Below are 14,207 nucleotides of genomic sequence, written 5' to 3' on the forward strand. Positions count from 1 at the left end.
TTGATTTTTTTAATGCAATTGTAAATGCCACATTTGAAATTTTATTATTTGTTGTTTATGTATTAAAACTGTTCTCATTTTTATATCCAACAATTTTTATAAAACTCACTTATTAATTTTAGTAATTTATAAATTTTATATTTTATATGTATTGTATTATATCAGCTGCAAATAATAACAGATGGATTTCTAGGTAGCCATTAAATTAATCTACTTTCTGTCTCTAAGAGATTTGCCTTTTCTGGACATTTCATATTAATAGGATTATACAATATGTGGGTTTTTGTGACTGGCTTCTTTCAGTTAGCTTGATGTTTTCAATGTTCGTCCATGTTATAGCATGTGTAAGTACTTCATTCCTTTCTATGGCTGAATAGTATTCCATTCTGTGGACAAACCACATATACCAGTTGATGGACATTTATGTTATTTCCACTTTTTTTTTTTTTTTTTGCGGTACGCGGGCCTCTCACTGTTGTGGCCTCTCCCGTTGCGGAGCACAGGCTCTGGACGCGCAGGCTCAGTGGCCCTGGCTCACGGGCCCAGCCGCTCCGCGGCATGTGGGATCTTCCCGGACCGGGGCACGAACCCATGTCCCCTGCATCGGCAGGCAGACTCTCAATCACTGCGCCACCAGGGAAGCCCCTAAACATTTTGTGTACAAGTTTTTGTGTGCACATATGTTTTCATTTATCTTGGGTCGTCTTTTTCTTGATCAGTCTTGTTAAGGGGTATTGAAATTATTTTTTTTAAGAACTAGGTTTTGTCTTTGATCCACTCAATATATATTCAAGTTCTCTTTATCATTTCTATTTCCTTTCTTTTACATTCTTAAAGTTTAATTTTCTTTAGATGGAAATTTAGGTCATTGATTTTCAATCTTCTTTTCTCACATATGCATTTTAGTCTTTAAACTTCCCTCCATGCACAGCTTCATCTACATCCAAAAAGTTTTGGTGTGTCGTTGTGAGTTCTTCTTTGATCCAGTGTTTATTTAGAAATATATTGTTTGCTTTTCGACAGTATGAAGGTGTTTTTTAAGTTATCTTTTTATTAATGATTTCTAGAGTATTATGGTCAGTGAAGATGCTATTTAAGATTTTAATTATTTGAAATATATTCATTTGCTTTACTGACTAGTGTATGTCAATTTGGATATTCTTTGTGCATTTGAAAAGAATGGGTATTCTGCAGATGTTGTGTGCAATGCTTATTATATGTGAATTAGTGAAGTTTGTTGAGCATGTTGTTCAAATCTTCTATAGCTAGATTTTTCCTCCCTGTGTTCATTCTGTTGATTACTAGGAGCTGTCAGTTTTTGCTTTATGCTCTGTGTGGTTTGAGTTTATATTATTAGGTGCATAGACATTTAGCATTGCTGTATCATCCTGACTTAACATCTGGACTCGTATGATATCACACCAGTTTTCTTATGGTTAGTGTTTATCTGGGCCATCTTTTCTCATTCTTTCACATCCAATATTTCTGTATCCCTGTGTTAAATAATGTTCCTTACAACATACAATTGCTTTAAAAATCATCTATTCCAACCTCATGATTTTACAGATGAGGACTACTGCAGTCTGGAAAATTGAAGTGACTGGACCTATGAGTGTCACACAAACACTTAACAATAATACTCTGAGTAAAGAACGCTCTGATGAATCCCATCTTCTATTCTTCCCACCATGTCATGCATATTCCAGTAAAACTGATATTCTTAGGAAAGTTAATCCATTAATCCAATTTATAATTCAATATAATTTAATTCTCTGAAATATTTATCATTTTAGTCATTTTTTTAAAGGAGAAAAACATTTGTTGATTTACACTATTTAAAAATAAACGTTTTTGGGCAGAAATTGAGACACAGATGTAGAGAACAAACGTATGGACACCAAGGGGGGGAAGCGGTGGGGGGGGTGGTGGTGTGATGAATTGGGCGATTGGGATTGACATGTATACACTGATGAAAAAAATAATAATAAAAATAAACTGTTTTCCCTCTTCTATAATAATTTATTCACCTATCTGCTTTAGTAACTGGTTTTGTTGTTGTTGTTGCAGAATGCATACATTCTGTACTACTTGGCTATTGTGGGTCATTCTATGTCGATGTTCACCCTGGTGATTTCCCTGGCGATTTTCATGCTTGTTAGGTAAGTACACCTATAGCATCTGCCTTTTATTTTCTTCTCTTAGGTATTAAAATAAATGGTATACTCTGCAAGAGTGTTGGGCAGGGAGAAGTCTGCTGATTACAAGACATGTAACACTGGGAGTCATGAAGTAGCAAGAAAAATGAAAGTAATTAAAATATGTTTTTTAACCCTATCTTTGAGGAAAATAGGATGGATACATATAATTTTCAAAGGCGATATGCCTCCTTCCCAAAATGAAATAATCCTGTGAGCCCGTAAATACACTGCATTAACATGGTAAAGTTCCACTTACCATGGCTAAGCTTCCGTGAAGTATTGAGGAAATAATCCTCCTCCTTCTTTTACCCTCACTCTAAAATATGGAGGTGGCCACAAGTTCAAACACACCCTGCTTAATTGTGAGCTGTACTGTAAGTGGATTGGGCCAGAAGAGAAGTGGGGCTGGTAAGGCCATGATCATGTTCAGCCAGAAAAGGAAGTTTCTTTTGGCCTTAACTAACTCAGCCAGAGTCGAGGAGAACCTCTAGAAGAAGATGGCCTGTTGTCAAGTGTCAGTTTTTTGCCCTTGCACACCTACCATTGTTAACTGAAAGTGTCTTCTAAGAACTGTAAGAAACAAAATTCCAATGAGGGTTTCTATTCCGAGGCTGTGTCCGTACAAATGATTGCATTACCTATTGCAAAATGATTAAGTTGATATAGATACTGATTTTACAATAATGGAGAATTTAAAATATTCTATAGTTTTAGGAATGACCACAAAGTATGTGAGATAGTAACATGTTAAATTTGATCCTAAAAACATGTCCTAAATTTCGTGGCATTTTTTTAAATCAAAGGCAGGAGGCATGCTACAGTGCTATTTCCTTCCACTGATACTCTTTTTAGTGATATTACACAAATGATTAAGAAAAGTTCATAGGCACAGACTACAAATAATTCTCCACACTTAAAAGATGTGATATGTAATTAAATGTATAGTGATTCATATATAAAATAACAATCTTAATTTGACTTTTGTTAAAATATTGCCATGATAATACTAGAAAAAATTAAACCAAGGGGAGAATCACACTTACCACACCCTTAATACAACTACAAGTATTCTTTCCCTTGACCCTATTTTTTTTTTTTTTTTTTTTTTTTTGCAATACTCAGGCCTCTCACTGTTGTGGCCTCTCCCGTTGCGGAGCACAGGCTCCGGACGCGCAGGCTCAGCGGCCATGGCTCACGGGCCCAGCCGCTCCGCGGCATGTGGGATCTTCCCGGGCTGGGGCACAAACCCGTGTCCCCTGCATCGGCAGGCGGACTCTCAACCGCTGTGCCACCAGGGAAGTCCTCCTTGACCCTATTTTTAATCTTTGCGTATAACTTACATCATAATTACATATTGTATTATGTCAACATCATCAATTTATGTTGATTAAGCAATATAACTGAATAGCAAGTTTTTAACTGAATAGCAAATAATAACAAATAAGCAGAGAGTGAGCTTCTTCCATATTTGGTTTAACAGGAGAAAGACTGATAAAGCAACAAGACATGAAGGATTAATTATTAGAATAATTTTTCCAATTATAATCAGAATACAGCAGAGTAAACACATAGCATGATTAATCTTTGAATGTCTATTCATTTTTCAACTACACTTGACCACAGAGCAAAAATACATCATCATGGCTCTCATATAACTTTGATTAAAAAGTCTGTCACTAAAAGTCTATCCTTTAAATTTGTAACTCTGCAATTAATAAATGTACACAGGACTTTAAAGATTAAAAAATGTCGAGGGAGATCTCTTAGTTCTTCTCCAGTCACTTAAATAAGTGATGAGGTCTGAGAGCCAAATCAGCAAAGAAAGTAAGAATGTTCTTTAAATAATTTCTCTATTAAGCCACTAAAGATGGGTGTTTAAAAGTGTAGCACGTAAGCAAAGTGAAATATTTCTCAATTCCAGTTAGTCCCCAAACAAAATTAATCTGGTAAAATCCTTGGGAGTGGGGGCATACTATCTAGGAAGCACAGATTTTGCCCTTACTGTCTCTCTGTTTCAAGAACCTTCCAAACAGTAACTTAAGTCTTGGGTGGAAAAACATGTCTTATTGAGGTAGAATCTGAATATAACAATGGGAAGACACAAAGTGAAACAGTTGGTTCTCTAGGGTACACATAGTAAAAGGTGACTAGGATACAAAAAACACACATGCTGAGATGCTAAATATTCAAATCCAGAAGCAGTCATGTCTGATTTTTATACCTGTTCTTAATCTTACCTTAAATCTGCCCAAACTAAAACTATCAATGCCATCTGTTTTCCTTAAAGTATGTTTCTAATTCGTCACATTTTTTCTTACATTTGGATTTCAGAAATATTCAAAGTGACTATGAAAATAAAAATAAAATAACTGATTTATGACTGCATTTATCTTTTAATTAGAAATATTTTCCCAGGTGTTTTTCAAACACTCAACATCACCCTTGTGATATTTACTGCACATTACAAGGGGAGGTTTTACAATTTATGTACTTAAATGGCATCATCTGTGTGAAACCTGAGCAAGCAATAATCATCACTCCCTTGCTTAATTCTGCACGCCCAGGGTTGAGTTATTTTGCAAAATCCAAATAATCAATTTCATAAAACGTTCATGAAACCAAAATAAGAAGTTACACTCAGCTCTGCTTCTGAGACCTAATGCCTCATTCATAATCATCCCATTGAAATCTCACTCTAAAATCCTAACATGTGCCTTCTAGGGTCTATGAAAAGGAGTAACCCTGCAGGTGTCCTTCTCAAACCAGCAGGCCAGGAAGGCCTGCAGAGGAGTTACTGAATATATGGGAGGCTGTAGAACTGCCAATACTTTGCTAAAAATCCTGGGGTATTACTCGGAATGAGATCATTACGGCATGCCGCTAATCTTAATGTTATTTTACTGTGAGCATTCAGGAGAAGATAAAAGGCAGGACTGTGTAACCTGAAACCAATAAGAATCACGCTCCCTGTGCTATTGGAAAATGATTGTAGAAATATATATAAAGTCTTCGTTATTTTAAAAGAATAAAATTGAACTTCTAGGCCCTCTTCAAGATAAAGGAAAATTTTTTCAGTGATTTAAATCATAGAAAAGGCAATACTGAAGATCTTAACTGTACAAAGTGGCAGAGTTAAAATAATATTCAGGATGATATACAGGTTACTTCTGATCCACCAATTAAAGGTTGAAAACAGCCTTTTTAGGATATTTGGTTTAGGACCTATACTGGGAAAAATAGTTAGGAGTAGTACCATGGAGAGGAATTAAATAGAACCATCAAATTACTTAAGACTCCTCACGGCTAGATGCCAAGAGTTAAATGTCAATAAGAGGGTTAAAATGAAAATACCTTTACAGAAGACTGGCTTGAGAAGGTCACATAAGTGGACATTTGGGTTTGTTTCCTGCCATTTTAAGCAAGTTTGCAATAAATTCACTTATCTCATCAGTTCCATGTACAATTTATCAATTTACATTTCTGCATAATAATTCTAAATACTAAAATATCTCACTGTTTTTTCTTAAGGAAGGTCCAATTATAGAACATTCATTAACATCCATTTTGACTACTTGGTACCAAAGTACTACTTGCTGATTAAATATTGTGAATATCAATTACTCTTGCCTGAAAGTTAACAGAGATATATGCTGAAAGAGAAGTGTGTTCATTGCATTACATTTTCTACATTACATTACACTGACCACGTTGGCCAAAAAAAAAAGAAGTTTTCCACTGGGACCTCTAAAAGGAAGATTGACTCCTCTATTACTCAGTATTCCCTATTATTCTATTTCACATCTTTATAGAGGATGGATAGATAACTATCTTATATAGTATCCTATTATACATCTCTGGCTGCCTTCCTGTTCCTCCAGAGAAACCATTAAATCAATGGCAGCAAAAACAGCCTCCTTTCTCCCAACTCACCCTTGACATGGCAGGACACCAAAGGTAACTGTTGGTCATCACTTGGCAGATGTTCACTCATAGAACAGTAGTAATAGGAAAAGAAGCAAGAGTTATGATTGAAAGGGAGTTCCTTAAGGATAAAGATTTTGTGCTAAATCCGAAGATATAAAGTCCTTGTCAGATAGGAAAGATGTATAACATACTGTTCTGAATTTTTCTAGGAGTTTTAATACAATCCATTTCACATTCCCTCCTTCTCTCACTCCTCTTGTCCATCATGAACAAGGTATGATACCTAAGTAAAGGAAAACTTAAAGTTGTGTTTTGTCCTGTGATATCAAACTGATCTATACAATCTGCAAGACTCAAGGCAAATATTAAGCACCTTCTCATACAACTTCAAGATCCCGCAAGCACACATATACACGCATGGGATACCAATAACTTGAAACAAAGTTTTCAATGTGAAAGATTTACACCAGGTAAATTAAAATCATAAATATGACATTTAGCTTTAACTTTAAAGTGTGACATCTTGAGATTCATATGAAAGTAAATCCTTATCCTCACATGTGAATGACACCTTGATGGGGCCAAGACAGGAGTAGATTATATTGTCTTATCCTCCCACTCTTGGAGAATCTATAGTACTTATAGTTCCCTGTCACTCAGAGTAAGCAACATCCTCTCCATCTAAATACCTGTGGTTTTTTTGTTTTTTGTTTTTATCAAGAGGAATAAAGTAGAGCTATTTCTATTTCATGCCATTTCTACTAAAGACATTTCAAGTCTGACAGGAAAATGTCCGCTTCTCTCATGTTCATTCAGGCAACAGTATATTTGTATTGAGAACAATTAAACACATAATTTCTTAAGTTCAGTTAGTCCTCTTCAGCATCCTGTACCTCTTTCAGAACATTTATTATGATAGTAAATAATTATGTAATGTATAAGGTCCCAGAAAGCAGAAGCTGTCTGTTTTGTTTACCCATATATCCCTAGCATCTACAAGAGGGTTTGAATCAGAGTTGGATACACAGTAATATGTGTTGAATTATTGAAAGAATTTTAATAAATTTAAAGTACCTTTAACTCGCTTCAAAAAGCTGAGTGTAAATGTCATCAAGTAAGTGTAGTAAAAATTTTAAAACTCAATAAGGGGAAATTGTATTGAAATCTTCAAGAAGCAGACTCATATATTAGTCATATTCTTCCTTTGGAACCTGACAGTTTATCCAGCTTTAAACCATGACTTTCTCATTGTGTACATAACACAGTACTGTATATAGGTTTTACGTAATGTTGAACAACAGAATAATGTCCAATATTAGTTAAGAATCTGGCAAATGTTCAGTATGATACAAAGTATGAAATACGAGATCATCTAGCATTTAATGTAATTCTCTGTACTGGAAAAACTGTTTAGTGGTCACGGCTCAAAGAAAATTGCTATTATATAAAGATTTTTAATGCAAAAAAAGAGTATTAAGCCCTACTGTGTGTCAGAAGCTGTGCTAGGTACACAAAACAAATTCCTTTAGCATTTCCATTCTAGTAAGAGAAAATAACAGGCAGTAAACAAATATACGATATGTCAGGAGGCAGTAAGTGTTAAGAAGAAAAAAAAAACAGGGATACAAGGACCCAAGAGTAAGCTGGAGGTGGAGGAAGTATATTTTATTTAGGGCAGTTCTGGTTTACACAGGAGACTGAACATTAACCAGTTCTGTAAGCTAATATCCATTGACAGATTATTGAACCCTACCCAATCCAAAGAAAATCAGGCATGAGAATAACAATGCTGAATGATGCATTCATCCATACTCCTTAGTTATGCATAATGTCAACTGTCGTTGGTTTAAGCCAGGCTGAATCCAATAATGAGAACACAGATATTTGCCTCCCAGTGAGAAGAATTATAAAATGCTATTACGACTGTATGAAAAAGGGCAGGTCAGATGTTTAACAGTTACTTTATGGGAAGAATTTATGCAGTATAAATGGGCGTGATGTTTTACATAAATATTTTTTTCTTTTTAAAGCCTTAAATTTGCATCCTACTTTTTTTTTTTTTTCCCAGTACGCAAGCCTCTCACTATTGTAGCCTCTTCCGTTGCGGAGCACAGGCTCCAGACGCGCAGGCTCAACGGCCGTGGTTCACGGGCCCAGCCGCTCCGCGGCATGTGGGACCCTCCTGGACTGGGGCACGAACCCGTGTCCCCTGCATCGGCAGGTGGACTCTCAACCACTGCGCCACCAGGGAAGCACCCTGCATCCTACTTTCTACAGTACTGTTAAAAAACCAACTAGGTTCAGTTTATTTAACAAAATTTTCTGCTGCTACATAAAGTAGCACATGGTAGTGTGTGTGAGAAAAAGAGAGAGAGGGAGAGAAAGTTCTCCTCTAAACCCCATCTTTACCATTGGCTGCCTCCTGCATTCTACTCCTGCTCAACAAGTTGAGGATTTTAAAATATTCTGTATTCACTATTTACTAATACTTGTGCTTCCTGAAGAGTTGAAAAAGGTAGCTACAATAATCAAAATATGCTCTAACAGTTGCCCTTATTGCTTAAAGTTACTTTTTACTACAGATAATTGACAACTCATTTTTCCTTTGATTTGAAAATATAGGAAGGCATTTTCATGACCCATTTTTCCCCAGAATTTTCTTGTCAAAATGCCTGGGATTCTAGCTTTATTCCATGAAGATTTTTTAGGAGTAGTTACTATGATCACTCGTTGGCATCATTAACTGAATGTTAACGTTAAATTTCTCACATTATGCTAAATATTTTTTGACTGGATCAAATATGGTAAACACGAGATTTTAATTCATCTAGGATAATCACTCCAATTTTGTTATAGCCGTCCTGCAGGCTGTCTACATTTGCATCAAAAAGTGAAATAGGAGGGGCTTCCCTGGTGCCGCAGTGGTTAAGAGTCCGCCTGCCGTTGCAGGGGACACGGGTTCGTGCCCCGGTCCGGGAAGATCCCACATGCCGCAGAGCGGCTGGGCCCGTGAGCCATGGCCGCTGAGCCTGCGCGTCCGGAGGCTGTGTTCCGCAACGGGAGAGGCCACAGCAGTGAGAGGCCTGCGTACCGCAAAAAAAAAAAAAAAAAAAAAAAAGTGAAGTAGGATATTCAAACTAATGTTTATTTAGATGAACATTCACACAAGTACACAAGTACAAATTTATGAAGTGGAGGAGAAAGGAATGAAAAATGCAGCAAACCGTTTAGTACGCCAGAGGTGGGGCATGGCTGTTCCAACAAGCAGTGCATTTGGATAGGTCCCAGGTCCAAACCACACTGTGCCTCAGCACGAGATCAGATTTGAGACTAGTTAGAATTCTCTGCCTGTGTCTGAGCTCCACCATCAGGAGGACATGGAAAGAAGGAGCCATAGGGTTGATTTCCAGTTAGAATACAAGAAATAAGAAGGTATTAAAAGAAATGGTGAAAGAAAAGGATGACAGGAGAATTAATAAAATCTGTGTATGTGATGGGCCAAGGACATGGATTCAGTCAGGCTGTCAGGCAGCCTTGTTTCTGACTTCAGGCTCTGTTATCCCATTTGCCACTCAATTTCTGCCGGGTTACATCAATAGAGAGTCGACATTTCATCTGAAGCACAATTCCAAACCCTAATAGTTTCTCTTGTAAAAGTCCTTCTCTTAATTAATTTTATGACATTTGTTATCATTGAAAGTGATTTTTATCACTCACTCTTTTAGTTATTGTAGGAAGTCACCCTGAGGACTGAAAACTATGAGCTACCAGAAAACTGTCTGTAAAAATCAGGCAGAAAGGTAGTAATGAGTCTTAAAGATGAAAACAGCTTCACTTATTTCTATATGTTCTTTCCTCTGTTGCTAAAGAAAATATTAAAAATATTTACAAAGTGGGTTTTTTTTCCCAGGTACGTCAACATTTTGGCACTGGTTAATGCTTTCTGTTACTTTTTCCTTCCAGGAGCCTTAAGTGCCAAAGGGTGACTCTGCACAAGAACATGTTTCTGACTTACGTTCTGAATTCTATCATTATCATCATCCACCTGGTTGAAGTTGTGCCCAACGGAGAGCTCGTGAAAAGGGATCCGGTAAGCACTACATGATTTGTTTTTAATTTTATTTTCAAGGATATAATAAGTATAAATAGTGAATATGGTGTCATTGTCTTACTTAAGCAGCTGTTTATATATGTAATAATACTTTACAATTGAGTTTTGCATTTAACAAGGCACATCATTTCTGTGTAATTATTGGAAGTAATGGTTATATGCTATAGTAAAGGGCTGGGAATGATAAAGTTATAGCCCAATAAGAATCATACCGTAAATAATGAATTTTCATGACTAATCAATAATTTATTAACATCTATGGGAAGTTCACTGAGCACATATACTAGGTGTACTAAAGCAGTGCTTTGCAGTGGCCCCAGTGTGTCACTAATGGGTTACAGGTGTGCATAAGTATTAATCCCCCAGCATTCTGGTGCCGAGCTGGTCTTGGGCCAGTCACTTCAGCTGCAAGTAGCTATGCATTTACTCTAGTGATTCATATAAATTTTATCATGTTCTATGTTTGCATGACTTAGAAAAAAGATTTAAATGTCCCTAGTTCAGGCACTGTCATCTCCCAGTCTCTGCTAATGGCCCCCATTAACTGAGCTCAACCAGAAACCAAAGGGCGAGGAAGCCCTGAAGGAGATGTGCAGAGCAACTTCTCCAGGCCCAGGAGCTGGGTAGAGAGTGCATTTGAAAGCACAAACAGAAGTTATCCAGCACACAATGAATGGCCAAGGGATATTTTCATTTTTGTTTCTCTGCTTAACTGTGTTATGCAAGCATCTGTAGATAGCCTCATCTTTCAAAACTGGCATTTGACAGCTCTGCCAACCCAATGACAAAAATGCGTGAAATCTGCCCAGGGCGTGCATCCTGCGTGACAGTGGCATGGCATGGGAAAGCAGCTTAATTTGGCTTCTAATGGATCCACAGTGCTAATAATTTTTGCAGTGTGAATACATCCAGAAAGGCATTGTGATCCATCTTTTAAAACCATGGCATCTGTTATTGAGACAGATCCCTGTCTTAGGTGCAGAATGGGTTTACCTTGATGAATTTTCGTCTTTCATGTCAACTGATTTTAATAAAAGTAATCTCATTTCACTTAATCCTCACAAGACCCCAGCGAAGGATGGATATTCTCCCCATTATTTTTTTAACATCTTTATTGGAGTATAATTGCTTTACAATGGTGTGTTAGTTTCTGCTTTATAACAAAGTGAATCAGCTACACATATACATATATCCCCATATCCCCTCCCTCTTGCGTCTCCCTCACACCCTCCCTATCCCACCCCTCTAGGTGGTCACAAAGCACCGAGCTGATCTCCCTGTGCTATGCGGCTGCTTCCCACTAGCTATCTATCTTACATTTGGTAGTGTATATATGTTCCTGCCACTCTCTCACTTCGTCCCAGCTTACCCTTCCCCCTCCCCGTGTCCCAAGTACATTCTCTGCATCTGCATCTTTATTCGTGTCCTGCCATCTCCCCATTATTTTTTTTTTTATCTTCTATTTTCTTTTTTTTAACATCTTTATTGGGGTATAATTGCTTTACAATGGTGTGTTAGTTTCTGCTTTATAACAAAGTGAATCAGTTATACATATACATATGTTACCATATCTCTTCCCTTTTGCATCTCCCTCCCTCCCACCCTCCCTATCCCACCCCTCCGGGCGGTCACAAAGCACCAAGCTGAACTCCCTGTGCTATGCGGCTGCTTCCCACTAGCTATCTACCTTACGTTTGGTAGTGTATATATGTCCATGCCTCTCTCTCGCTTTGTCACAGCTCACCCTTCCCCCTCCCCATATCCTCAAGTCCGTTCTCCAGTAGGTCTGTGTCTTTATTCCTGTCTTACCCCTAGGATCTTCATGACATTTTTTCCCCTTAAATTCCATATATATGTGTTAGCATACGGTATTTGTCTTTCTCTTTCTGACTTACTTCACTCTGTATGACAGACTCTAGGTCTATCCACCTCATTACAAATAACTCAATTTCGTTTCTTTTTATGGCTGAGTAATATTCCATTGTATGTATGTGCCACATCTTCTTTATCCATTTATCCGAAGATGGACACTTAGGTTGTTTCCATCTCCAGGCTATTGTAAATAGAGCTGCAATGAACATTTTGGTACATGACTCTTTTTGAATTATGGTTTTCTCAGGGTATATGCCCAGTAGCTGCATCATATGGAAGTTCTATTTGTAGTTTTTTAAGGAATCTCCATACTGTTCTCCATAGTGGCTGTACCAATCAATTCACATTCCCACCAGCAGTGCAAGAGTGTTCCCTTTTCTCCACACCCTCTCCAGCATTTATTGTTTCAAGATTTTTTGATGATGGCAATTCTGACTGGTGTGAGATGATATCTCATTGTAGTTTTGATTTGCATTTCTCTAATGATTAATGATGTTGAGCATTCTTTCATGTGTTTGTTGGCAGTCTGTATATCTTCTTTGGAGAAATGTCTATTTAGGTCTTCTGCCCATTTTTGGATTGGGTTGTTTGTTTTTTTGTTATTGAGCTGCATGAGCTGCTTGTAAATTTTGGAAATTAATCCTTTGTCAGTTGCTTCATTTGCAAATATTTTCTCCCATTCTGAGGGTTGTCTTTTGGTCTTGTTTATGGTTTCCTTTGCTGTGCAAAAGCTTTGAAGTTTCAATAGGTCCCATTTGTTTATTTTTGTTTTTATTTCCATTTCTCTAGGAGGTGGGTCAAAAAGGATCTTGCTGTGATTTATGTCATAGAGTGTTCTGCCTATGTTTTCCTCTAAAAGTTTGATAGTTTCTGGCCTTACATTTAGGTCTTTAATCCATTTTGAGTTTACTTTTGTGTATGGTGTTAAGGAGTGATCTAATCTCATACTTTTACATGTACCTGTCCAGTTTTCCCAGCACCACTTGTTGAAGAGGCTGTCCCTTCTCCACTGTACATTCTTGCCTCCTTTATCAACGATAAGGTGACCATATGTGCGTGGGTTTATCTCTGGGCTTTCTATCCTGTTCCATTGATCCATCTTTCTGTTTTTGTGCCAGTACCATACTGTCTTGATTACTGTAGCTTTGTAGTATAGTCTGAAGTCAGGGAGCCTGATTCCTCCAGCTCCGTTTTTCGTTCTCAAGATTGCTTTGGCTATTCGGGGTCTTTTGTGTTTCCATACAAACTGTGAAATTTTTTGTTCTAGTTCTGTGAAAAATGCCAGTGGTAGTTTGATAGAGATTGCATTGAATCTGTAGATTGCTTTGGGTAGTAGAGTCATTTTCACAATGTTGATTCTTCCAATCCAAGAACATGGTATATCTCTCCATCTATTAGTATCATCTGTAATTTCTTTCATCAGTGTCTTATAATTTTCTGCATACAGGTCTTTTGTCTCCTTAGGTAGGTATATTCCTAGATATTTTATTCTTTTTGTTGCAGTGGTAAATGGGAGTGTTTTCTTGATTTCACTTTCAGATTTTTCATCATTAGTGTATAGGAGTGCCAGAGGTTTCTGCGCATTAATTTTGTATCCTGCTACTTTACCAAATTCATTGATGAGCTCTAGTAGCTTTCTGGTAGCATCTTTAGGATTCACTATGTATAGTATCATGTCATCTGCAAACAGTGACAGCTTTACTTCTTCTTTTCCGATTTGGATTCCTTTTATTTCCTTTTCTTCTCTGATTGCTGTGGCTAAAACTTCCAAAACTATATTGAATAAGAGCGGTGAGAGTGGGCAACCTTGTCTTGTTCCTGATCTTAGTGGAAATGGTTTCAGTTTTTCACCATTGAGGATGATGTTTGCTGTGGGTTTGTCATATATGGCCTTTATTATGTTGCAGAAAGTTCCCTCTATGCCTACTTTCTGCAGAGTTTTTATCATAAATGGGTGTTGAATTTTGTCAAAAGCTTTCTCTGCATCTATTGAGATGATCATATGTTTTTTCTCCTTCAATTTGTTAATATGGTCTGTCACATTGATTGATTTGCATATATTGAAGAATCCTTGCATTCCTGGAATAAACCCCACTTGATCA

General features: G+C 37.2%; 1 protein-coding gene across 1 annotated transcript in view; it reads left to right on the plus strand.

Annotated features, from left to right (window-relative positions):
- Positions 1 to 14,207, plus strand: part of CALCR (calcitonin receptor) — a 65,638-nt gene that overhangs the window by 18,096 nt on the left and 33,335 nt on the right. Inside the window, exons 5-6 of the mRNA XM_060019904.1 lie at positions 2,068 to 2,159; positions 10,086 to 10,212. Coding sequence (XP_059875887.1) covers positions 2,068 to 2,159; positions 10,086 to 10,212 — 219 coding nt within the window. The remainder of the gene's footprint in view (positions 1 to 2,067; positions 2,160 to 10,085; positions 10,213 to 14,207) is intronic.

Source organism: Delphinus delphis, chromosome 9, assembly GCF_949987515.2.
Source record: "Delphinus delphis chromosome 9, mDelDel1.2, whole genome shotgun sequence".
In the NCBI taxonomy this organism is placed as follows: Eukaryota; Metazoa; Chordata; class Mammalia; order Artiodactyla; family Delphinidae; genus Delphinus; species Delphinus delphis.